This window comes from Zingiber officinale, chromosome 4A (genome assembly GCF_018446385.1).
Source record: "Zingiber officinale cultivar Zhangliang chromosome 4A, Zo_v1.1, whole genome shotgun sequence".
Classification (NCBI taxonomy): domain Eukaryota; kingdom Viridiplantae; phylum Streptophyta; class Magnoliopsida; order Zingiberales; family Zingiberaceae; genus Zingiber; species Zingiber officinale.
The window spans coordinates 5,700,404-5,727,567 of NC_055992.1; the positions used below are offsets into that span (position 1 = coordinate 5,700,404).

The following is a 27,164-nucleotide window of genomic DNA, read 5'->3' on the forward strand; positions in this document are numbered from 1 at the left end:
CTGTCGTTGTGTTCTGATTTGACCTATTGCGTTCTAGCTTTGTGCCAATGTGGTGTTTTGGCATTTGCGTCACTATTATCTCTCGACCTATGCGTCAATGTTTTATCCCAACCTACGTGTCAGTGTCATATACCGGTTTACGTGTCGATGTTCTATCCCGATCTATGTGTCAGTGTCCAATCTCGGCCTGGGTGCCGAAGTCATATCCCGCCCTGCGTGCCGATGTCATATCCCGGTCTATGTGTCGTCTTCCAGCCGGATCCAGGTCGTGCTTGGCTAAGCGCCGTCAGATCCAACTTTTCATCTGGCTCAGAGTCACCTGTTCTTCCGGGTCACAACAACTCGAGCAACGTCCCAACTAGCTCACCGATCTACCCGAGGGCGCCTCTGGGGTAGGGTACGTCCTTCGTTCATATTCTATACATATTTCATTATTTTATGTCCTAATCTATTACTTATTTATTCGTTGGATTTGTCTCGAGTATCGGGGTACCAGGGACCAGGGCAATCCGGTCGTTGACTGCATGTAGCGTTGACCTAGAGGACTTCTGACGACTTAGTCAATATAGAAATCATCTCAGCATACCCCTTCCAGACATCCTGATTCAATTAATATTCCATCCATCTTATCCAACGATTCGTCTCATATATCAAATAGGATCACACTTAATTAGTTGGCATTTAAATTTCCTCGTATTAAAATAGCCATCTAATAACATGGACGGGATTATATTATTTCTCATACTTCAGTGTATTATCTAGAGCTATATACGTACTAGTTAATTACTTACATACGCCCTTGTACACATATAATTATATATATATATTAATACTGAAAATGGACCTCTGTTCCTCTCTGTGCCAACTGCCTGTCCTACAGATCGTACGCAGGCCAGCCGCAGCAGTCCCGGACGTGCATGCCCGCTACGTCTACTGCATGTCTACAAGCCAAGAAACAGTTTGCACGATCCTCTCGCAAGACATCGATCGAAGGAGTCACGACGTTTATGGCGGTGGGCATCCATGTCACTCCTGTCTCGGGCGAGCCACCCACAGGGAGCTGAGCGCGCGGAGGCGGTGGAAGTACTCGGCGACGGCCAGCAAGCACCGCGCCATCTGCCTCGTCGTCAGAAACTGGTAAAGCCGGTGAAGCGTCTGCTGCCTCAAGTGATCTGCCTGGACGCATGCACGCAATATTATATCGGTACGTGATCTGAGATCAGCTTAATTAAATATTAATTAATTAATTAATTAATTACTTGGCGAACGAATTCTTCCAGGGTGGCGAGCTTGTTCATGGCGGCGACCATCTGGCCCATGTAGTTGCCGACGTCGGAGGCGCCGCAGCTCAGCCCGTCGGAGGTGACGGTGTCCAGCAGCGACTGGTTCAGCGCCCCGTGCCCCTGGCTCAGCGCCTCCTCCGTCTCGTGCGTCGACTGCTGCAGCCCGCACACTGCCAGCAGTTGCTGCTCCGTCAGCGGCTCGATGTGACTCAGCAACATCTGAATTGAACCGAATCGAATCAAATCAAACCAACAACACTCCTTTCTTTCTTTCTAGTTTCCTCAATGAGACAAACACTACTTTATGGCCACTTTATGACCATGCCTAGAAATTTTAACTAATTTGATCATCAATTAACTACTGTTGGAAAAAAGAATTAATTAATTAATTAATTAATAATTGTCCTTTTTAATTATTTAATTAATGGTGCAACGGTTGCATTATTGAGAGAGTTGGAAGGCGGACCTTGAGGAGGTCGGATGGCCGGAAACCGCCCATCCACATGGAGCATCGTTCGGCGGGGGTGAGCCAGGTGCCGGAGAGGAGGTGGAACACGTCGGTCTTGATCACCATGCTCTTCAGGCTCGCCATCTGGTCGTAGTGCGCCACGCAGCTGTCGACGAACACTCGCAGCTTGTTCTCCGGCGGGTGCTCCTGCACAGCCGCCCGCAGCTCCATCATCAGCCGGTGGTGCTCCTCCAGCCACCTCCCGTACTCCATGTCGAACATCGCCGCCGCATCTGATCATCATCAACCGTTAATCGATCGCGCATTCATATTCTCTATTAATTTGTTTATACCTGAGCTAAGCCCGCCGACTCCGGAAGGAAGTCCATCGCCGAGGAGAGCTCCAGCTCCGCCACCGTATAGTAATCCCTACATCAATCTCAAACATACTTAAATTTCGTCCTAGCTCGATCGAAATTAAATTTCTAGTAATTAATCATATATAACACACTTGTGATCTAGCTCTATGAAGCTCCTGCTCGATCTGAGAGAGCTTGATCCTACTTGTCTCGAGCTGTTGAATATAAGCCTGTAAAGAGACGACGAATTAACAAAAGAAATATTAATTTTTTTTTGTCTAAAAAAACACACAAAATTGTTCAACTAATCCCGAGACGATTGACCTTCTTCCTCAGCCTGCTTTTCCTCGCAGCTTCCCTATTCTGAGCCAGCCTCCTCAAGGTCTGCAGAATTAATTTCAATCAGAAATCAAAAAAGGCTATCTGATTTCTTGAATTTGTAGACCTTTTTTCAGATCAGATTAATCGACTCACTTTAGGATCCGGCGTCTTGGGGCCTTCATGATCTGCTCCAGTAGCTCCCTTTCTGCTCCCTTCCTTCTGAATCCAAGTATGAAAGAGCAACAAATTAACAAGGGCTGAGAGAATTCATACACACAGAGACTTTTCACCTTGACTGCTGATTTGGAGTCCTTGGCGTGGTCATGAGGCAAAGCAGGAGGAGAATCTAATTTCTTGGAGTTGGCCAACTCCATGGCCTGCTCCGAGTTGGACTTCTTGGAGCCACTGCTTGATGGAGATGCCAGACTTATTCCACCTCCCTGCGGATTGGTTATTGACGAAAGACTTAAATACCACATGAACTCTACTAACTACGCAACCACCACAGAAGACTTAGAAGTGGAGTTCTTGCAGCTCGATCGATCGGCGTACCTTGTAGCTATTGGAGGGTGGCTCTACGTGCATAGGTTGGGAAGGGAAAATGTTCAACGTCTCTGCACACATGAAATTAAACCACCCTGCAAGCATTAATTAAAACCCCTCGAGCTGCACTTGCCAAGGGAGAATAATTTCCTCATATGGAATTATATCGATCAGCTTTTGTTCCCTCACACATAATCATTACGGATACTTGAATACTTGAACCAGAAGGAAGGAAGGAAGGAAGAAGAGGAAAGTGTGAGAATTTCCAGGGTGATTAATTATGAGATTTTTGGGGTTTTTTTTTTCAGTAAAAATCTGGTGATCAGGTTGCATGCAGTACGGGGATATCTGCAAGCCATGATTTCTCATGACCTGAGAAAAGATTTTCTGAGAGGAATCTCAACAGCTATTTGATTCCCATCCTACCTTTAGGTTAATTGCTAAGTGATCAATAACATTTAACCATGGAATTAAGATGTGTAGAAGACTCACGTCTTTGTTCTTGAACTGAGTGATCCTGCCCATCTAAGTACATGAACAAAGCTTGATCCAACTCTCCCAAGTCATAAGCTCCAGTGCTCTCCTTGCTTCTCCTGCAGCAGCGGTTTAGAATTACGAATGATTAGGAAAGATTGAATCTTTTTAACATGAAACACGTTTAATTAAAGAGTAATCGAGTTTGTTTTCTAGCTACCAAAATTCCTGTATGCATAATAGTCATCTGAAGGTACTGACTCTACACCACAAAAGTAGAACCTAGCTTATCTTTTGGAAGAAAAAAAAAACAGGGGTAAAAAAAAATCATCTTTTTAAGTCAGACTTTGATCTTTTTTATTGTCAATCCTCGCCACATATCCCAACCAAAAGCTCACATAATCAGATAGAAGAAAAAAAAGGAGAAGAATAGTTGAGCTAAAAACGCTGGCGAGAGGAGTACATGAAGCTTGCGTGCATGGACGAGGAGGAGGAGGAAGAAGAAGGATGAATCATGGCGAAGGAGATCTGCTGCTGCTGATGCTGCTGCTGCTCTGTTTGGTGGTGCTGGTAGCCATGGCCGCCGGAGCTGCCCTTGTTGGCCATCAAATAGTATTAATTCCCCACCTTTTGCCGCTTCCTTTTTTCTCTTTCCTTCCCTGCTTCTTCCTTTCCTGCTTCGGCCAAAACAGCCCATTAATGGCGAAACGGCCGCCTCCTTTCTTTACTCATTTGCTTCAATATATGAACCTCCTTCCTTCGCTCCTCGAGTGCCACAAGAAAGCTTGATAATTTCCCCTTCTCTCTTCCTCTCCTACAGATCGTGAAATTCAGCTGCGCCAGCTATAAGTAGTAGTTTTACCGAAAACATCAAGACTTTGAAGGCGTGAACCATTTTTTAAAGGTCCAACTCCGCTTTTTTATTATTATTATTTTTCATTTTTCTAAATATATAAAAGAGGAGGAGGGCGGTAAAGTTACCGCCATAACCGAACAGGGAACGCGGGCAGGCCCAGCGGTGACCTGCTTTTCCTCTCGGACGGACCATTTTGCCCTCGTTGGCTACGCCGCTGGTTTTTTTTTTTTTTAATTTTTTTGTTGAAATTTAACTCGATTTCTTTCCGGTTGTCTGCATGCTCGTAATGAATTCGAGTAGTAGATGGACTTTGGACTATTTGGAATTCTTTTTCGATCTTTATTGATTATGAAACTGGAATTAAATGGAGGGTTTGACAACTTATGGCACGTTCGCTGGTTTTCGTCCCTTTCCTCTTCTAAAAGGGGCGGAAATCGTTGCAATTTCTCCTCGGAAAAATAAATATATTTACAGAAAAGAAGATGGGGGCAATTTCGTCATTCCACTTGGGGTGGGATCCCGTCCGCAACTCGGCGTCAGGGGTCACGGGAACCTAGCCACTCTTCGAACGCCAAGTGGCCTCCACGTCCTAATTTTTTTGTGTTGGGCCGTTGAACACACGAGTCCGGATAGATGGGGCCCAGAACGAAACGGCCCATATCTACCTAATCAGACCGAGAGGATCGGCCACCCGAGTTTTATTACCCTATCATTACCCACTAATGAACCAGCGAGTCTGGGGCCAATGTAAAACTGCAGGAAGTGGGTAAAAAAGAGGGTGGCGGGACCCACCGGAAACTGCATGGTTTAGCTGATGCCGTCGTTCCAACAACTCCCAAAAGATTTAGAGTATTAAAAATTAAATTAAATATGGAATCAATTAAGCATTCGTATTTGTTTCGTCTAAAAAAAGATTTAAATTAAGATTTTGTCAAAATAAGGAAAGGCTGCTCGTAATGCCATAGATTCGTTTCCTTGTAATTTAGTGCGTTGGACAAATTTGGAAAATTCAATACTCGAGTCATACCAAAGTCTCATCTCCATGTAAAATTATCGACTTTGATTTTGTAGTAGATGATCAAGACCGAGGAAACAACATTTAGCATAAGAACTCTCGCGTAAATCTCATCGCCGCGATAATAAGGTTGACATGCTCGCGGAAGAACTCGAACGGAAATCAAAATAAGACACGCACCATATGATACAAGACAATCGATTAAGTAGCTATCAAGTACATTTGTTGATTAACCACTTCACTATATCTGTTTCTTTCTTGGACATTGACCCGTTTGTAATAAATTGAGGTTTGATAAAGACATCATATAGTTTTCAACCCCAACATTTTTGCCTAAAATAATGCATTAGTTTTTCCTAGTGTCGCCATCCATCGAAGTAGTTCTACTATTTTGAAATATTCAAAGGGAGGAAGGCTAACCTTGTGTCATTTTCTTCTTGGTTATGAGAAATTGTTTAGCTCATGTGGGAAATGAAAGATAATTGGATTAGGTAATATCTAAACATATTTTACGAATTGTCCCCACAAAAATTATTTGTTAACGAAGACTTTTATCGGATCGTAAGTTAGTTTATGGAGACTTGGCTTGGGCTATCATGAGAGGGATGCCAAGGTACACCACCCACTCCCTTGAAGAGGAAGACAAGCAAATGCACCAGTAGCTCATTACAACTTAAATATTTGTAAAAAAAAATTGATGTTTCATCTAGAGGAATCCAAGTTCAAGTTAAACTCGAACCAAATTTAAAGAGAAAAATAAATTTAGCGACTGGAAATTCAGTTTAATCGTGCTTTAATTTGCATTCACTTGAATTAAGAAATCAAGTTTTGAGATGAAATTAATGTAGCAGTTCATTTGATAGTGTTAAAATAATATTAGTTTATGCTTTGGACAGTGAGAGGCTTCCCATATTTTTATTTCTATTCGGTGGGTGCGACCATCCGCCCAACTACCCATCATCGAGCAGCTCTGTTTACTTGGGAGGGCAGATGGAAAGGGGGGAAGGAGTCAATCGTGTAGAAAAATCAAAAATCAATTTAAAAAAAAGAAGAATTCGTAGCATAATGGGCCGATAATATATATGGGCTTTTGGGCCGAGTTTCAAATTGTTGCATTAACAATTAAGACACATCCTTTAAAAAACAAGAAGTATTGTTGAGAATTGAAAATGTTAGGACAGAAAGAATTATGATATTTTCATAATAGTATTATATTATTTACTTTTAGGCTCTACCTCCTGATATCAATAGAAATATTTTTCTTTTATAAGTCTGATATGGTGCATATTTTGTGGGGTCGATGGAATGATGTGGTTATTAGTCAAGGCCGCAAGAGGGGCAGAAGTCAAGCTGACCTGGAGGTCAGGAAGGTTAGAAGTCAAGCCTCTGTGGCCGGTCAGCAGTCAAGCTGATGTGGAGGTCAGAAAGGTCAGAAGTCAAGCTTTCGCGGCCGGTCAGCAGTCAAACTGACATGAACAGAAGGGAGGTCAAAAGTCAAGCTTATGTGGCCAAAGTCAAAGTCTCAGCGGTCAGGGCGGTCAAAGGAGAGGATTATAAGACCAGCCCCGACAGTGGGTAATAAACGGGCCCGCGGGCCAGGTATAGCTGAGGACTGAGATTACAAACAAACGGGTCTGGACACAGACCCCGCGGGCATGTCGGGATATCCAAGCCAAGGATCACAGGTCGGGACACAGACCTGGCGTGCAGGTCGGGACATCCAAGCCAAGGATCAGAGGTCTGGCACAGACCTAGCGTGCATGTCGGGATATCCAAGCTAAGGATCAGAGGTCTGGCACAGACCCAGCGTGCAGGTCGGGATATCCAAGCCAAGGATCACAGGTCGGGACACAGACCTGGCGTGCAGGTCGGGACATCCAAGCCAAGGATCAGAGGTCTGGCACAGACCCAGCGTGCTTGTCGGGACATCCAAGCCAAGGATCACAGGTCTGGACACAGACTGGGCGTGCAGGTCGGGATATCCAAGCCAAAGATCAGAGGTCTGGCACAGACCTAGCGTGCAGGTCGGGATATCCAAGCCAAGGATCACAGGTCGGGACATAGACCTGGCGTGCAGGTCGGGACACAGACCTGACGTGTAGATCGGGACATCTAAGCCAAGGATCAGAGGTCTGACACAGACCCAGCGTGCATGTCGGGACATCCAAGCCAAGGATCACAGGTCTGGACACAGACTGGGCGTGCAGGTCGGGACATCCAAGCCAAAGATCAGAGGTCTGGCACAGACCCAGCATGTAGGTAGGGATGTACAAGTCATGGATAGCAGTGAACAGTAAACAGGTCAGGACATAAATTTAGCTTACCGATCGAGATGTGCAAACCGGAGATAGCGGATGACAAAGGCAGGTCTGGATACAAGTTTAATACAGATCGGGGCATACAAGTCAAGGATAATAATATATAAAAGCAAGGGCGGGTCCAGATCTCGGAACGCAGGCTCATCATTCAGGCACTACAGGACAAATCAGCTAAAGAATCGTAACCGCTTGTCAGAGAATGTCAGAGAATAATCAAGGTGTCAGGGAATATGCCAACAGTCGGAGCTCAATACACCTTCGGTTTTGCCGCCAGCCTATTAAGAAGAGCCACGTGTCAATCACCGTCAAACAAAGCCTGACAGCCGACATTCCCTGACACCTGTCAGACCCAGAAACTTCCGTTGCAGTATAAAAAGGGATGCCTTGTCTCTTATGCAGGTACGCTTACTCGTCATTTCTCACTAGTTTTTACTTTTCGTCCTTTCTCTGTGATTTCTGGAGAAAAAGTACCTGACTTGAGCGTCGGAGGGCCTGCCCCGGGGATTTTTCTCTAGTTTCTGGTCTCTAACGATTGGTGGATTCGTCTGAGTGTGTGCAGAGCAACAGTGTCATCGTCCTGGTCATTTATCGCCTTCGACCGCCGGTGTGAACCTTTCCAGGAGGGTACCTGTAGATCCAGCGCTTCAACGACTCTCCGTCAACTTTCTGCACAACAAGGCCTATCTTCATCCGACTTAGTTTCTGGACGAGATCAAAGTCAATGATCCTTTTCATAAACCAAACAGGTCGGACCTCTCTGACCTAGTCTCCTAGACCTCTCCAGCTCGATCTCCCAAATCTCTCAAGCCTGATCTCATGCATAGACCTCTCCCAACTGGTCTCCCAAACCTCTCCCATTGAATCTCCTATATTTTTCCAGCTCGGTCTCCCAAACCTCTCCGACTTGATCTCTCGGACCTCTTTAGCTTGATCTCCCATACCTCTCATCCGACCGTCGATCGTAGACCGGAACAATAATAACCTAACAAAGAAATAACATCTTTTGAATCAAACGTATATGTGAATTAATATTGTTTCACTTTTCTTTGTTTATTAAGGATTAAACAGAGCAGCTGTATATTCCTGTGAATTGCACAAGGAGCCGAGCTGTATGCAACAATCACCGGCATCAAAAAAAGGCGGTAAAATCTCCGATGACCAAACTCATGCAGCCTTTCATCAACATCACACCACCTTTTCAAGCACCCATTTGAAATGCAGAAATAGCTCATCCATACATGCTCAATTAATCACATTATTTGTCACTCGATCAGAATCGAATAAGAATCCCTTTTCCAAACATCTTTTTCGTATTTAATATTAATTGTCTATATATATATATATATCTGTCGATTAACAATTAAGCAGTGATCGGTGAGATTTACACAACAGCTGTGAACGACGTTCGTGATTCATCATTCAGCATCGATCGACCTCACTGACACAAACATGTGCAAAAGCAATTCACTCGATCGACGGTAGCTTTTCTTCAGCTTATATATATTCATGCATGGATGATCGGATGATCCAGTGTTTGCATCGGCGGCATGGATCGTCGGCCCTCGGCAGAGAGGTTGCAGGCCGGGGAACAGAGAGGGGTCTTCCACTTCACCCACCCCTTCCACATGCTCACCCAAGTCGATTCGCCCTACCTCTTCACCTGCGCCGGCTGCAAGGAGTACGGCGCCGGCAGCCGCTTCCGGTGCCAGACTTGCTGCGGCTTCGACCTGCACGACTTCTGCGCCCTCGCTCCTCCGGCTCTGCGGCACCATCCCTTCCACCCCGACCACCAGCTCGCCTTCTTCGCCAAAACAGGTCGAGCCCAGTTAATATTAATTAATTAATTACTGAATTTAATTAATTCTTAGATATTGATTTTAATTAATGACGAAGGCGGCGGGTTTCTTCGTCCGAGGTCATGCGACGTCTGCGGCAGAGCCGCCAGGGGCTTCGCCTTCCGGTGCACCGCCGCCTCGTGCGGCTTCGAGATGCACCCCTGTTGCGCCGCGATGCGCGCGGAGATGAACTTCCCGGCGCTGCATCAGCACCCGCTGGCGCTGGCCCTCTCGCCGCCGGCGGCGGCGGCGGCTTGCGGTCTGTGCCAGAGGAAGAGGTCCGGCCTGGCGTACCGGTGCGCGGCGTGCGGGTACTCTCTGCACGCGGCCTGCGCCAAGGACTCGGTGAACGGGCTGCTCGCCCACGGGTTCAGGTCGCCGCCGGAGAAGCCCAGCAAGCTCGGCGCGGCGGCGAGGGTGGCGACGCAGGCTCTGTTCGGGATCATCGGGGGGTTGATCGAGGGGATCGGAGAAGGAATCGGGGAGGCCTTCGTCGACAGCATTGGAAGAGGTACGACCATCAGAGGTGACGTCATCGAGGAGAAGTAATTAATATAAGCGCGTGATTAATTTTATGATTAAGTGCTAATTAACTATATAATTGTAAGGACTTGCTCGATGAGTTGTTAATATGCATGGAAGTTAATAAGTCATTGTTGTGTTTGTATTAAGAATCATGGCTTTGTATCAAATTATTATATTGATTACTATAAGAAGTTTGTCTTTTATATTGTCGTACAAGTTGTCTTAACTTGATTATATTTTAATTAATATTTTATTAAAAATGTGATTTTAATCCACTACGACTCGAATTGCATGCCACATTGCCATGCAATCTAAACCGAATAATAGGTGGAATTGATGTGTTAACCACTGTAATTAGGATATCAGATTCTCTGATTTAATAATAATAATAATAATAATAATAATAATAATAATAATAATAATATTATTATTATTATTATTATTATTATTATTATGAATCATTTGTAATTATATCAGGATGATGTTCATGATTTAATTATAATTAATTATGATCCTTTAGATTTATCATCTTTGAATTATAATTTAGATCAGAACAGTTAGTTGGAGACCGTCCAGACGCTATCGACAATGGACAAATGACCAGCTTAAGTATAGACCTAATTAGAGACCTTAATTAGTCATTTAATTTAAATAATGAATTTCATTTACCTTACTAACTTTAACTAAACTTCTGTACTATTTTTTATAGTGTTTATCAATCCGATTTGTATTTTTTACAATAATCTTGGGAAGAAAAAAATGTTCTTAGCTCTAGTGTTTGTAAGATATATTCAAATAATGACTAATATATTCAAATAATTAAGAGAAAATTATATTTTCAGTTCTGTAATTTATATTTTTTTTAATTTTAGTCCTGTTATGAATTAATTTACGTTCTTAGTCCTGTAACTTATAATATTTTTTAATTTCAATCCTTTTTCCTTTAAAATTGAAATTTTTTCAATGGAAAATATCTAGTTTGTGGAATTGTGGTTGGAATATAAAAAGCACATGAGTCATAAAAAATTAAAATCCCCAAATTTAATTTATAGCTCATCATTTTTCGTTAAAAAATTTCAATTTTAAAAGAAAAAGGACTGGAATTAAAAAATATTACAAGTTAAAAAATTAAAAATATAAATTAACTCAGAATTAAAATTAAAAAAAATATAAATTACAGAACTAAAAATATAATTTCCTCACTAATTAAATCCACACGTACGCTGGGATGATGCATGCATGAGGCCGGCCGCCATCACTTATTTTATTTCATTTTTTAAAAAATAATTTTTTTTGAATATCTTACCAATTAAAATGAAACTTTTTTGGTTTTTGAAAAAAAAAATCAGAAGTGGCCAACACTTGATTGAAGCACGCATGCGTCTAATTAATTGATGGGAGTGGATGGTTCGTTGAACCGTCAAACCTAACCGGCTTTATTCCATCCCCATCGTATTATTATATTTAAGGGTGGATGGATCGGATCTGATCGGATCAGTTCAGTTCTAATCCGATCAAATTTAAAATATTATAAAAAACTCTTAATTGAAATCGATTTAACAGGAATTCAATTCGAAACCTCTAAATTCTAAACCCATCAATCTGGACTTGAAAAAACGAGTCCAATTTTTAACCTTCCTAATTATATTAATTATCAATAATTAACATATTTTTATATCACATATAATGAGTAAGTAATAGCATCTTAAATTGTAAAATAACATTATAAACTATATTTTACTTTGAACATTATAGTATTTATGAATTATATTTATTAACAAAGTCTATGAATTGATAACAAATTATAAAAATAAATAAATACTCTTGATAATATCAAACAAACTCACTGATCAATTAAAAAAGTTTAAATAATATAACACTCATATTTAAATTTAGAAAACGGACATGAAAAGATCATTTAAAATGTAATAATATTCATTTACCCTGAATTTAATTGGTTCGAGCACAACACGGATGACCACTACGGGTTGGTAAGCGCCATTGGTTTCTCAATGGATCGTGCAAAGTAAACGCCTATATGTTATTAAATGACACGCTGGATGGTTATCATAAAATGATTAATCAAGTTGGGTAATGTAACTAGGAGTCTCACGAACTTAGCTAGATTTCAGCCTGGTGTTAGGTCCTTCAAATTAGTAAACTCCTGTACACTTGGTAAAGTAATTAGACCACAAAACATTCTAACTTTAAGCCCCCCTTATCATTCATCAAAATCTTAGTTAGATTATTAATGCAAATTGCACCAACAGACCTTTTAGGTACCATAGCTAAGTTTCTATTGGGTTGTCTTAAAGTGTGTGATAATCCAGAAAACTTTTAGTTTGTGTTTTTTTCATAGGGCCATCAGAAGGGATGTCTTGGATCTTTAAAAATTTGTTGGTAGTGGGTGGTTGTCTAATAATGATTTTTCCTAAAAGAACTTACTTAGATCTTTGTTTAAATTTTCTAGAGTTTCTTTTAGATCTTTTGTTTGGTTATTTTTATAGATATGGTTTTCAAGAGTGAGGAGTTAAGTTTCTAATATAGTAAGTCTATAATGTAAAGACGTCAGTAGAGTCAATATGGTGTTATTTTGTTATACCAGAATTTGATCTACTTGACTTACTAAGGTAAAATTATTATAACCAATGTCTTTGTTTTTAGTAAATTGTTGAGAAAAATCTAGAACTTCTCCATAATGCGTATTTATGAATTATATTTTGTTCATTCAATATTGGGTCCTCAAAAAGTCTTACGACTCTGATACCAAAAATTATTAAGCTATATTTCTTAGAAGTTTTTAGATGTTGGTATCTATCATTAGTACACAACAGTGAATTTTAATAATATAAGCATAGCAGACTGGATGTTTACACCATAAGTTAGATGTTTATTGCTAGCTCTTTTCTTTTCTATACCAATAATATATCATTTTTAGCTGATATATTATTATATATTATTATTATTATTATTATTATATTCGGGGCAGATTTGATGCTGTGAACTCCTCCGATAATCAGCGATCAAGACATTCTTATTTTCTTTATTGTCAGTAATACTATTTTTAGTTCTTGTACTTAACCTGTGTAATTGTTCAATCTATTAGTAGATTATCCAACGACTGCACTTGACGAATGCGGGCCTTGGAGTAGAAGTCGTCGAAGGCTCCGAACCAAGTAAAATTTGATTTGTTAGTATTATTTTTTATTCTTTTGTTGCGTACTTCAATTTAATTTACTCGTAATTTTTCGACGATCGTTATTCACCCTCCCTCTAACTTCTTTCCGATCCTACAAGGTCTACATCTAATTTTACCACATATCAATTAGAAGAACTCATCGATATCGAACAAATTTTAGACACATTTTTAAATGAACAATTAAATACGTTACACCCAAAAAGAATATATAACCAAGGTTTATTATCTTTTTCTACAACACTTCATAGACATCAAAGAACACAACCACTCCACCTACTCGACGGAGGAGAATAAAGATTTGCACTTATGAATGAAGAATCTGCTAAAATACTATTACAATGTAAACATAATTACATCAACTTAGGATTAATTGTGTTTGTATTAAGAGGACTTACTAGAAAAAATATAGGAGCTAAAATATTTTTAGTACTTTATGACTCCAGATTTTTTGATAATGATAAAGCAGTTATTAGACTCATTAAAGTCGATATGAATAGTAACTTAGGAATTACATATTTCTGCCCAAATTTTAATATGACTATTCCATACTTTATTGAACATATTAAAATCTCAGTTCAAGCCAGGGGATATAACGATTTTCAAAAACATAATATTCATATAGATATAATTTTTCTAGGCAAAATTATGACTAATATCAACAATATTTTCAAAGTCCAAATAAATAATATTATTGAGACTTTTACCACAAAGAGAATTTATTTCATGAAACTTAAAGATATCTCCTCTAATCTACTTGCTGGATTTGATTGGAATTTTAATCTAGAATTAAGAATGAAACCACAAACTTTACAACTAACCGAATCTATTATATAAAGACAGACATAGTAAATCCTTAGCAAGATTTCATAATTACAAACTTTCAACATCACAAGAAGAAGATCAAGAGGAAGGCCAACTAGCTAGTATGAACTTAATAAATAAAGGCTGTAGCAATCAGTCCACAAACTTATGTCTGGAACCTAACTATTTATTTTATGGTGACTTAAATGAGTACGTGTACCTACCATTTGAAATAGCTACCTATTTTACTAATGAAGATCTTAAAAAATTAGAAATCTTTGATCTTTTACACCATAAGTTAGAATCATAATAGATGTTATACTTTGATGAAGATATAATATAATTGCTAAAAAGAATGATTATTTCTCTAATGTCAACTTAATGAATCCTGCCAAATTCAATGCCACTAGTACATCTAGACCACAACTCTTACAAATAAGGTACATAGAAAATTCTATGCGAACTATAGATTTTGGAGAAAGACATCCTCCAAGAATACAAATACATCCTTACACTAATAATAATCCCTTATTAAGAACCATAGGGAAAAGAAGACCGTCAGAAATAACATATTTTGGGAAAAAAAACTCTGTTTTACTTAATATTGGGGAATATGATGCTCCCCAAATCTACGATACTTATTTAGAACAATGGATAGTCTCTGTCAAAAGAGATTATCAAGCTAAGCATGAACTAAATATAGAATCAAGAGACGCAATGATACGGGTAAGAGAGAATTACTTAGGAGATGCTGCCAAAGCAGCAAGAGAATCCTATAAAACTACCAATCCTGAAGAAGTAGTCAGAATTGCTTCCCAAGGAAATAATATACTTAATTTTTATTACAGTATTCATAGACTATTTACAGCTCGAGATGCAAATACTGGTTTAGATATTAGGAAAAAAGAAGCCATGAGAGATTTAGAACAATTACAACTCTTTAATTGGAACTGGATTAAGCCCTTTTGTAATGATTTTTTAGTCCTAACAGCAGTTTTAGGTAATTATTATAATCCTAAACTAGGGGAACGATTATTTAGTAAACTTCCAGGAGACTTAGGAAAAGAGATACATAAGACCTGGATAGACATGAAAGTAGCACCACAGTATGATAATATTGGAATTTGAATACAACACATTATTTTTCTTTTAAAGGAAAAATGTACCTATATACACATACAGAAACAACTTAAAAACCAACAATATGAATTTTGTAGTCAAATCTACACGCCTCAACAGTATGGTTCAGCTCCAACATGACCTTATAAGGCCAACATACCTTCAAAATAACCTGTTCCCATACTAAAAAGGTAAGACCAAGAAAAACTTATTATGTTAAAAAAAATATAGAAAAGAAATCCTACTTAAATAAAGAAAAACATGTAAGGAAATTAAAACCTAAGAAAACTTATACACTATTACCTGTTTTACTTGCAATGAACTAGGACATTTATCTTCATCTTACCTAAACAAGAAAAATTTATACATAAGAGAGACCAAATTAGTTACATGTACCGACCTAAATTTAGTAGAAATTCAATCGGATGTTTCAGATACATCTTCTATTTACTCAATTATATCCGTTGATGATGTGGAAGTCGTATAATCCTCTTTCGACTATAGCCTAGTAAATTCTTTTCTACAACCTTTACAATATTATCCTGAGTACAATTTTCTGAATACGTACCTGATCAAACATTATGGGACGATATTCCAAACGAAAATAATCTAATGTTTTCACAATTTAATACTGAAATAAAGGAATCCACCTGTACACATGACTAGCTACTGAAAATAAGAATATACAACATCCCTTGCTATCTCTATAGTTATTACCCATCCATTGAGAAAAGGGGCACATGCACTTTATGTAGAAAATAAGAATGTAATCTTTGTCTCCAAAAATATTTTGCTATTACAATACTTATAACTCAGCCCACTAAAAACAGTACTATAAATATTATCTTAGAAACTAGAATATATACATTAGAAACTAGATTAAGCCAAATGGAAGCCCATTTCTACATGATTGATGCCCAACTAGAGGAAATATTACCACAACCTCCTCCACAACCACTTGATAAACGCAAAGACTTACAAATTTTCATGAGTTCACTGTAAACAAACATGATTTTTATTAAGGCCTCCAGTATATGTAACACCGGAAAAACTCTTGATATTAGGGTTAAATGTCTCATTAATATACATGGCCATGAGTTCACTCTACATGCCTTTTTAGATAGCAGAACTATTAACTCCACCATTGATGAAGTTACACTTTTCTCAATATTACCAACAACTTTTATTAAGACAACTTCTCAACCTTTAATTAGTATCCAATTTGATAGTTAGCAATTAGCTTGCATACAATTTGTGACAAACATACACTTAAGATTTTACAATAATTATGGTACTTATAGTAATCCCCTAACCCTCTCAAAATTATGGGTTAAACCATTACTATACCTTAACATCCATCTTATTTTAGGACTCAATTTTCTTCTAACACCAGATCAGGTTTTTCTCCTTACCAAAGATTATGCTCTTTTCTTTTCTACACCAATAATTTCACCTATTGTCTTAGATTATCCCTCAATTGTTCATCCAATTATCATTCCACACACACCAGATAATCTGACTAACAAATCGGCTGAAACTATTTGTCAGTGCTCCACAAGAGGTGCTTGTACCTCTACTTCTCTTCAAACTTATGCTCTAGCTTTTTCTGAATATCAGGAAAAGTAGAAATACTTGGTTGATCTAGCCATACAAGTGATTATGTTTCTACATGGGATATTCCTATTGACCTAATAATCCCAAAATAATTTATATAGATGATTAATACTTATCAACTTGATTAGACTCTTTGATTTCTAAATTAAAAAATTAGAAATTATTGGTGATAATTCAACTAAATATTGGAATAGGAATAAAGTATATTGTAAAATGGCAATCATTAACTCAGACCTAATAATTAAAGCCCAATATTTAAAATATACGAATTAGCAAACTGAGGAATGTAAAATGCACATCTAACAGTTTTTACATTTAGGAGTTATACAAAGATCTACTGTCACGCCCCGGGGGAGTCCCTGCTAGAGGAAATTTCGACAGCATCTCCCCTGTATTGGTGACAATCTGAAACTTAATTACATAGCTCTCAGGGCTCATAATCATCAGCCAACACAGCTGGAACATATACCATACAATAATAAAACAATCCATGCAGTTAATAATAAATCAACCTCCAGCTGACTACACAACCACGCAGTTTATAATAATACTTACTCCACTACCACGAGGAAAAACTGTTGGTTAGTCCTAGGAAAATCGTACCGGTTCCACTGTATAAAAAATTTTGTACAAGTGTTGAACCTTTCCTTAAATAACCTATTGTGCTCTTTAGAAGCTAAATTAGGAATCGCAGACGAAACTTAATATCATTGATTCCAAATTTAACTTATCTGTTCTTAATGGTTTAAATTTGAATCGCAAGCGGAACTTAACACTATTGATTCAAATTCACCTATGTTATTAATTCCATTAAATATTAATTTCCAAAATTGGCTTCCAAGACTGCATGGTGAGGCACATGACCTTCTTGGATATGGGAGCAACCACCACCGCCTAGACAAAGCCTTTTAAGGAAAACTAATATTTAATTTCCTTAAATAACTCTAGGTTAACCAAAAAGAACAATCGAATCACAAATCCGAAAAATAAAAGAAAAGAAACACAACCTCGAAACAAATCCGAAAACTCTAGAATCATATGCCTTTTGTGTTTGGTATTTTCAAAAATAACTATACAAAGAAAACTAGTATGATGCGGAAAACAATTACTAGTTATACCTTTCTTTGTAAGACCGCATTCCTCTTCTAATCTCGGACGTTGTGTGGGCAACGATCTTCTGAGATGAGAACCACCAAGCACCTTCTTCTTCCTTCTAGGTTTCGGCCACCAAAAGCTCCTCCAAAGATGAAGAGATTCGGCCACCACCAAGCTCCAAGGGATGCTAGAAATATCGCCTCCTTTTCTCTCCTTCTTCTCCAAGCAAGATCCGGCCATCACAAGGACTCCGAGGATGAGATGAGGTTCGGCCACAAGATGGAGAAGAGAGAAAGAGGAGGGGCCGACCACACCCAAAGAGAAAAAGAGGAGAAAAATAATAGAGTCGTTTACCAGAAGACACCTCTACCCCTTCTTTTATAAACCTTGGTCTTGACAAATAAGGAAGTTTTAATAAAAACTTCCTTAATTCTTTTGTCATGAAAAGGAAAATTTATATAATTAAAAATAATTTTCTCTTCTCAATTTGTAATGGCCGACCACTTTTAAAAACAAAACAAGGAGAGTTTTAATTAACACAAGAATTAAAACTTCCTAATTTATTTCCGGAAATTTATAAAAAATTTCTACAATAATTTTTCCCTTCATGGTGGTTTATAAAAAGGAAATTTTATAAATTGGCTGACCACCAACTTGGCTCAACCTTTGGGTCTTGGCCAGCCCTAGCTTGGGTTCCAAGCTAGCTTGGTCGGCCACTAAAGAGTGGGTAAGAAGGTAGGTATGTGGTGGGTATAAATCTCTATATACAAGAGACTACGATAGGGACTGAGAAGAGGAATTGATTTTGGTCTCCTGATGAAATTAAGCATCCCGTGTTTACCCCGAACACATAACTTAATTTCATCAATAATAATTCATTTCACTAAAGAACTATTATTGAACTACCGCACCAATCCCAAATTACATTTTGGGCTCTTTTTTATTATGAGTGTGTTAGTCTCCCTGTGTTTAAGATGTCGAATGTCCACTAATTAAATGAGTTACTGACAACTCACTTAATTAATATCTTAGTCCAAGAGTAGTACCACTCAACCTTATCGTCATGTCGGACTAAGTCCACCTGCAGGGTTTAACATGACAATCCTTATGAGCTCCTCTTGGGGATATTATCAACCTAGATCACTAAGACACAGTTTCCTTCTATAATCAACAACACACATTATAAGTGATACCATTTTCCAACTTATCGGGCTTATTGATTTATCAAACTAAATCTCACCCATTGATAAATTAAAGAAATAAATATCAAATATATGTGCTTGTTATTATATTAGGATTAAGAGCACACACTTCCATAATAACTAAGGTCTTCATTCCTTTATAAAGTCAGTATAAAACGAAACGACCTCTAATGGTCCTACTCAATACACTCTAAGTGTACTAGTGTAATTATATAGTTAAGATAAACTAATACCTAATTACACTATGACCTTCCAATGGTTTGTTCCTTTCCATCTTAGTCGTGAGCTATTGTTTATAATTTATAAGGTACTGATAACATGATCCTCTGTGTGTGACTCCACATACCATATTATCTACAATATAAATTAATTGAACAACTACATTTATCATAAATGTAGACATTTGACCAATGTGATTCTTATTTCTAGATAAATGTTTATACCAAAAGCTAGGCTTTTAGTATATATCCTAACAAAAACACAACACAATGGAAAACCTTCGCAGCGAAAAACATGGGCATCATACCTGAAGCACGATATAGAATCCATAAGTACAAAAACTACACATCATAAGTATGCAGACATAACAAAACAAGGAAACAACGAAAGTCCGAAATCAGAAAGCCATTTCGACACCTAGTAGGGACTAGCGACTGGAACCTCCTGACAACTTCAACTTAAATTAGAAAATAAAGTAACGGTGTGAGTCCAACGACTCAGCGAATATTAAGCTACATGCATAGTACAATATATCCAATAATAATAATTATATCGTACAGTCTCCTGGATAATAGCTGGAAATGTAAAACTGAAAAGATAGGAGAAAACTATACTCTAGGGATGACAATGGGTAGGATTTGGGTAGGATTTTATATCCTCCGTACCTATCCTTATTTATTATATTTGTACCCATACCCATCCCCATACCCACGGGTATTTAACTTTCATACCCATCCCTATACCCGTCAGAGTTTCAGGTACCCATATCCTACCCATCATCCTATTACTCCATACCATTCTCATTTTTTAAAAAATATTTCAATGTACCTGCCAACTTTTTCTCATCTCGCGCTCCTTTGATCGGGTGAACATTTCTTGTGGAAAAGAAAATGAGATACGTGTTGATGACCAGATAAAGAGACAAACTAAGTCTTTTTTTTCTAAGACGAAAAGCGGGCTAAAGTTTTTTTTTCCCCAATAAAAAATGAAGCATATATATATATATATATATAGAGAGAGAGAGAGAGAGAGAGAGAGAGAAATGTTATGCTGGGCGACGCTTTGTGTGCGACCGTGAGCGACGCGCAGACGTGGCACCGCCAGCTCGATTTCACTGCAAATAAAATAATCCACAAAAGTTACTCTCTCCCTTTCTCGCCTTTGTTCAAAATGTCGGCGGCGCTTATTACCAAAAATAAAATCTCCCTCGCCGCTCTCTCTCTCTCTCCCTCCCTCTCCCTCCCCACTCTCTCTCCCTCGCTCCCGGTCCCCTCCGGCGTCCGTCCTCCGGGCGACCTGACGCTTCCCCAGAAAGTTCAATATTTTTTGTCTGGCTCGCCGCTCCCCCCCCCTTCCCTCGATCCCTCCGTCGAAACTTGTCCCTCACGCTCCCGACCGGAAAGTTGCTCCGACGTCTTCAATCACAGGTCTACTGTGAGATCCTACCACCTCACTCCAATTTAATTTCTTAATCCACACCGTTATTACCTTGTGAAATCGGTATAAAAATAGCTGTAATAATTGTATAAAGATGCACCGTGGCTTTGCTCCCATTTCTAACTGTTGCATCAACTACTACGACTGATGAAACCGTGCTTGTAGGATATGACTTGGATTGGTTGTGGTAGAAGGTCGGAAGGACTTATGCTACGACCTGGATGGTCGACGACTCCAACAATCGCCTGCTCTTCGGTGGACTTTCATTTTGCTATTACAAGGTGTAGCAGCTTCATGGGGAGGAAGCTGCTACAACATGTAGCAGTTAACTGTGCATGAAGCTGCCACACCTTGTAGCAGCTACCTTGATATTTTATAGCAGAGATTAACGTACTCGGTACCCATAGTTTTCATATTGTCTTTATCAACCCGATTCAAAAATTATTCTTAAAAAAAATTTTCACTGCTTCAGCGCCTTTCCTGCTACATATTGATTGGAATTCTCTCTCCTTCGCTCCCTCCGTCTCCCTCGTCTTCGTTGAAGGTCGTCCGGCTGACCACTTGGGCCCCTGCCGGAAAAGTGAAAGGTCGGCTGCACCAACCGCCTGCTCTCCGGTGGACTTTCATTTTGCTGCTACAAGGTATAGCAGCTTCATGGGGAGGAAGCTGCTACAACTTGTAGCAGTTAACTGTGCATGAAGCTGCCACACCTTGTAGCAGCTACTTTGATATTTTGGATTTCTAGCCCCTCTATCTTCTAGCAGAGATTAACACTACACTTTAGCCATAGTTTTCATATTGTGCATATCAACTTGATTGAAAATTTATTTTTGATGCATGACTTTTCGCTCTTTCAGCGCCTTTCCTGCTACAGGATGATTGGAAGATGTATAGGAAGCGGTAGGGTTTAGTGTGCATGTATAGGAAGCGAGAGAAAATTATACATGTTGCTGCTATACAGGATGAAGAGGTGTCGATTGGGGAAGATGAAGAGCTTCGGTGCAGAGAGGGGAAGGAGGCGTCGACGCTGAGATGAAGAGAAAGGGGCGGTGAGTCGGGTTGGGGAAAAGGAGAAGAATCAGGATTTAAGAGAAAGATTAATAAACTTAGGTTTGATTTAATTAAACCCTAAGTTGGTTTCTCAATCAACTCCCATCTTTGGGTATTCCAAACAAGCTTTTCCCAAACCTATAAATGCATCCCTCCAAATACGCCATACGAGCTAGGTTTAAAAAAATTTCAGAAAATTTCTAAAAATTTCCTTATTGTTATACGTCCTTTTTACGATATTTTACATCTACCTCCAGACATAAAAGCCCGACTTTTATAGTCAACAAAGGAGCATAACAAAAATGTGGACAGTCACGAATGATGTTTAATTATAAATGATTAAATGATAATCTTTCGGCCTAGTTCTATGTTTCATTACAAGAAAAAATGGTTTTCCTGACATTTTCTTCGTGACATTTATTTAAAAGTGTAGTTGATTTATATATGTCATGACATTGATTAAAAATAAAAAAATTAATAAAATTAAAATCATATTAAGTATATTATTATGACACTTTTAATTAATGTCATGTAATATTTTTTACCCGTGCGCCAATTTTTTTCCTCACTTCCAATAAAATTCTCACCCGTCGAACCTTCTTATATCCCTAAGTGTTATTTTCTCGATTATTCCCGTCGACGTCTCTACCGATCCTCCCCCAACCCTCGGCGTCTCTATTGATCATCCCCCAACCCTCAACGTCTCTACCCGATCCTCCCCCAACCCTCGACATCCTTATGCGCCATCTGCCTTGTCGTCTTCCCCGCCATCCGCCCCACCGTCTGCCACACCGAAGCCTTCTTCTTTCCTCTTCTAGCATTTCGTGATCAGAAGCCCTAGGTTGCAAGTGTCTATGCGTCGTCTGCCCCGCCATCTGTTGGTTGCTACTCGGAAAGCCTAGAGGTTCCACTGTACAAAAATTTTGTACAAAGGTCTGAACCTTTTCCTAGCTACCATGTGTTCTTTTAAATTAAATTTTGGATCGCCTGCGGAACTTAACACGTTTGATCCAAAACTTAATCTATTTGTTCCTTTTGGTTTTGACTTGGATCTCCTGTGGAACTTAACACGTTCGACCCAAGTCACCTTAAGTTATTAATTCCATTAAATATTAATTTCCATAATCGGTTCCCAGTACTGACGTGGCGAGGCACATGACCTTCTTGGATATGGGAGCAACCACCACCGACTAGACAAAACCTTTTATAGAAAGCTAATATTTAATTTCCTAAAATAACTTTAGGTTAACCGAAAAGAACAATCAAATCACAAGGGAAAAAATACAAAATAAAAGAACACAACTTCGAAAAACATATTCGAAATACTAGAACGTAAGCCTCTTGTATTTGGTATTATTTCCAAAAATAACTAGCATGATGCGGAAAGAAAAATTACTAGTTATACCTTTTAGAAAGACCTCTTGATCTTCTACCGTATTCCTCTTCTAACCTCGGACGTTGTGTGGGCAACGATCTTCAGAGATGAGAACCACCAAGCACCTTCTTCTTCCTTGCAAGTTTCGGCCACCACAATTCTCCAAGAGAAGTAGAGGTCCGGCCACCACCACCAAGCTCCAAGGGATACAAGAAACAAAACCACCTTTCTCTCCTTCTTCTCCTAGCTAGAACCGGCCACCATCAAGAGCTCCAAGAAAGGTTGTCGCCGGCCATAAGAAGAAGAGAAGAGGAAGAAGCTAGGGCCGACCACCAAGGAGGAAAAGAGAGGAGAAGAATAATAGAGTTGATCACCCATGAAGGCACCTCTACCCCCTCTTTTATAATCCTTGGTCTTGACAAATAAGGAAATTTTAATAAAAAATTCCTTAATTCTTTTGTCATAAAAAAGAAAAATTATTTTAATTAAAAAACAATTTTCTTCTTTTAATAATAATGGCCGGCCACTTCTAATTCCCCAAAACAAGGAAAATTTAATTCACACAAGAATTAAAACTTCCTAATTTGTTTCTAGAAATTTATAAAAATTTCTCCAATAATTTTTATCCCTTCATGATTGGTTAATAAAAAGGAAATTAAAATTCTTCTTTTAAACATGTGGATAATTTCCAAAAGGAAAGTTATCTCTAAAAATTAAAATCTCTTTTCAATCTACAAATAAGGAAAGATATCAAATCTTTTCTTAATCTTTGTAGAAACTAATAAAAGAGAATATTTAATTTTTAAACTTCTCTTTTAAATTATTATCAAAGTTAAAAGGAAAGTTTTTCTTAAAAATAAAATCTCCTTTCAATCTACAAATAAGGAAAGATTTCAAATCTTTTCTTAATCTTTTTAGAAAGCTTTAAAAGGAAAGATTTAATTTTTAAACTCTCTTTAAAACTATGATATCCACATAAGAAATAATTTTAATAAAAATCTTTTTTAATATGTGGTCGGCCACCCAAGCTTGGGCTCCAAGCTATTGGCCACCTTAAGGCCAACCTTTAGGCTTGGCCTTAAGCTCGAGCTTCAAGCTTAGCTTGGCCCCTATTGGTTGGGTAAGAAGGTGGTATGTGGTGGGTATAAATCTCTATATACAAGAGGCTACGATAGGGACCAGAGGAGGAATTGGTTTTGGTCTCCCGATGAAATTAAGCTTCCGTGTTCGCCCGAACACACAACTTAATTCCATCAATAATAATTCATTCCACTAAAGAACTATTATTGAACTATCGCACCAATCCCAAATTACATTTTGGGCTCCTTCTTATTATGAGTGTGTTAGTCTCCTGTGTTTAAGATGTCAAATGTCCATTAATTAAGCGAGTTACTGACAACTCATTTAATTAATATCTTAGTCCAAGAGTAGTACCACTCAACCTTATCGTCATGTCGGACTAAGTCCACCTGCAGGGTTTAACATGACAATCCTTATGAGCTCCTCTTGAGGACATTCTCAACCTAGATTACTAGGACACAGTTTCCTTCTATAATCAACAACACACACTATAAGTGATATCATTTTCCAACTTATCGGGCTTATTGATTCATCGAACTAAATCTCACCCATTGATAAATTAAAGAAATAAATATCAAATATATGTGATTGTTATTATATTAGGATTAAGAGCACACACTTCCATAATAACTGAGGTCTTTGTTCCTTTATAAAGTCAGTATAAAAGGAACGACCTCAAATGGTCCTATTCAATACACTCTAAGTGTACTAGTGTAATTATATAGTTAAGATAAACTAATACCTAATTACACTACGACCTTCCAATGGTTTGTTCCTTTCCATCTTGGTCGTGAGCTACTGTTTATAATTTATAAGGAACCGATAACATGATCTCCTGTATGTGACACCACACACCATGTTATCTACAATATAAATTAATTGAGCAACTACATTTATCATAAATGTAGACATTTGACCAATGTGATTCTTATTTCTAGATAAATGTTTATACCAAAAGCTAGGCTTTTAGTATACACTCTAACACCATCTTCCTCGTCGTTTGTGACGCCAAGGTCCTATTCTTTCCTCTTTTCATGATCCGAAGCCCTAGATTGCAAGCTAAGTATTTATGCGCTCTATTTCTTTTGAAGATTTTCTTGTTTCTTTGAAGATTTTCTTGTTTCTTTTGAAGATTTTCTTGTTTCTTACTGTGATTTTTGGTGGTAAATAGGTTTCTTTATTGTTGATTTTAGGTGATTTCTATTAATTTCTATGAAACCACATCTTGCTTTGATATGTTCAGTTTGAAGGAAGTTTTAAGGTTTATTTCAGTCCATCTACCTCTCTTCTCTTCTTTTGTTGACTTGATTTCTTTGTTATTTCTGTTGTATTGTTGAGCTGAGAAGGATTAATGATATTTATAAGAAGACATTAGTTAGTAAAATATCTAGGCTACAAAATTTATGGGATGTTGAGCTTTTGTATCTAGTGTATTTCTAGGCTACATTAGTATATTGCATCTCTGTTGAGCTCTATGATATTTATAGGATATTGTATTTCTAGGATACATTTAGTGATATTGAGCTCTCTAATATTTATAAGAAGACATTGTATCTAGTAAAATATCTAGGCTACATTAGTGTATTGTTATATCTAGTGTATTTCTGTTGTATTTTTGTTATATTGTTGAGCTGAGAAGGAATAATAGACATTATATTATGATTTAAAACTCAAGTTGTTTATATTTTGTTCAAACAATACTTGTGTAGATTGTCAAAACATTCAAGGTGCATCAGATAACCAAATAGATGAAGCTTCAAATCAGCAACACAATGATGTACAAGGTATTAGATATAAAAATATATGAAACAAACTCCGAGAGTTTGTTGCATGTGTATATTACTTGTAAAATTGCAACTGTGTGAATTTGACATTGGGATTCTCTTGTTTCATGGCTAGTCTTTCTTGTTGTAATAGTCACATTGCACGTAGTGGCTTGACATGACCATTGCCTATCAATCTATTTAACATTTTAATCTATTAGATAATCTATTTGAACTCTATTAACAACCTTTTTTTAAACCAATCAAGACTCAATTCCCAAACAATCTATTAGATTATTATCACCACCACCACCAAGTAGTTACAGAGTATTGATGACACGAACTAATGATGTCATTCACTACTTTTCCTTGCTTTCCATTTGCTTATTCTCTTTCGGAGTAGATGATGGGCATTTGACCTGACAGAAGTTGAGCACTTCGCGTGCACATCTGTTCGCCCTTCTCTTTGGATGAACAAAGGCTTTCTTTTTCATTTAATTAGAGAAAGCTTGTTCCTACCTAAAGTCTTTTAGTTTATTATTATTGGCGTGTGTTATATGTTAGGACCAAAAGTAGCTAGAGGGAGGGGTGAATAGCTCGTCGCGCTTCGCTCTTGCTCGGCGTTACTTGTTCCTTCAAAGATGCGCAGCGGAAAATACAGAAACAAACACACAACGCTAACACGGTTGGTTTTACTTGGTATCCACCTCACAAGAGGTGACTAATCCAAGGATCCACACCAACACACACACCCTCCACTAAATAAAACTCTCCTTTGTGGTAACTACCAAGGGCGGAGAAGCCCTACAATACTCAATACAAGAAGAGAGGGAAAGGATACAAGAAATACAAGCTTACAAGCTTACAATGAGTACAAAACCTTAACCCTAGCTTCTCTTCTTGCCTTTGATCCGCCTCTTGACTTGGAGAGCTTCCAAGATCCTTCAAGAACTGGCGATCTGAGCTTTGTGAGCACTGTGGAGGAGTAGGCGAGAGCTCTGGAGTGAATCGGTGGAGTTCTTTCGCAGCCATCGAACGCCTGCAGCTATAAACGACGCCAACGGTCGGATCCCGATCGATTCGAATGTTCCCAATCGATCGGGGAGGCTTTGGATCGATCCACTGATCGATCCAGAGGGCCTCTGTGCTCTGGAAACGCGCCTGGATCGATCCACGGATCGATCCAGCGCTTATCGCGCGAAGCAGCCGCGTCCCAATCGATCCACTGATCGA

At 38.5% G+C, this 27,164-nt stretch overlaps 2 protein-coding genes across 3 annotated transcripts; one reads left to right on the forward strand and one right to left on the reverse strand.

Moving 5' to 3' along the window:
* Positions 1–657: 657 nt before the first annotated feature.
* On the reverse strand, positions 658–4,294 carry LOC121969379 (bZIP transcription factor TGA10-like). 2 transcript variants are annotated; one of them, XM_042519457.1, is made up of 11 exons: positions 3,892–4,294; positions 3,447–3,547; positions 2,964–3,025; positions 2,702–2,851; positions 2,565–2,630; positions 2,415–2,474; positions 2,243–2,320; positions 2,085–2,160; positions 1,750–2,024; positions 1,260–1,502; positions 658–1,176 (listed from the first exon to the last, which is right to left on the reverse strand). In XM_042519457.1, the coding sequence occupies exons 1-11, from the start codon at positions 4,032–4,034 to the stop codon at positions 1,027–1,029; spliced, it is 1,404 nt and encodes a 467-aa protein (XP_042375391.1). In that variant the 5' UTR covers positions 4,035–4,294; the 3' UTR covers positions 658–1,026. The 2 variants fall into 2 exon arrangements, with proteins under 2 accessions (XP_042375391.1, XP_042375392.1); XM_042519458.1 differs by having other exon boundaries at positions 1,030–1,172.
* Positions 4,295–9,010: 4,716 nt separating this feature from the next.
* LOC121969380 lies at positions 9,011–10,123 on the forward strand. Its single transcript, XM_042519460.1, has 2 exons — positions 9,011–9,432; positions 9,511–10,123. The coding sequence occupies exons 1-2, from the start codon at positions 9,165–9,167 to the stop codon at positions 9,999–10,001; spliced, it is 759 nt and encodes a 252-aa protein (XP_042375394.1). The 5' UTR covers positions 9,011–9,164; the 3' UTR covers positions 10,002–10,123.
* The last annotated feature ends 17,041 nt before the right edge of the window (positions 10,124–27,164 follow it).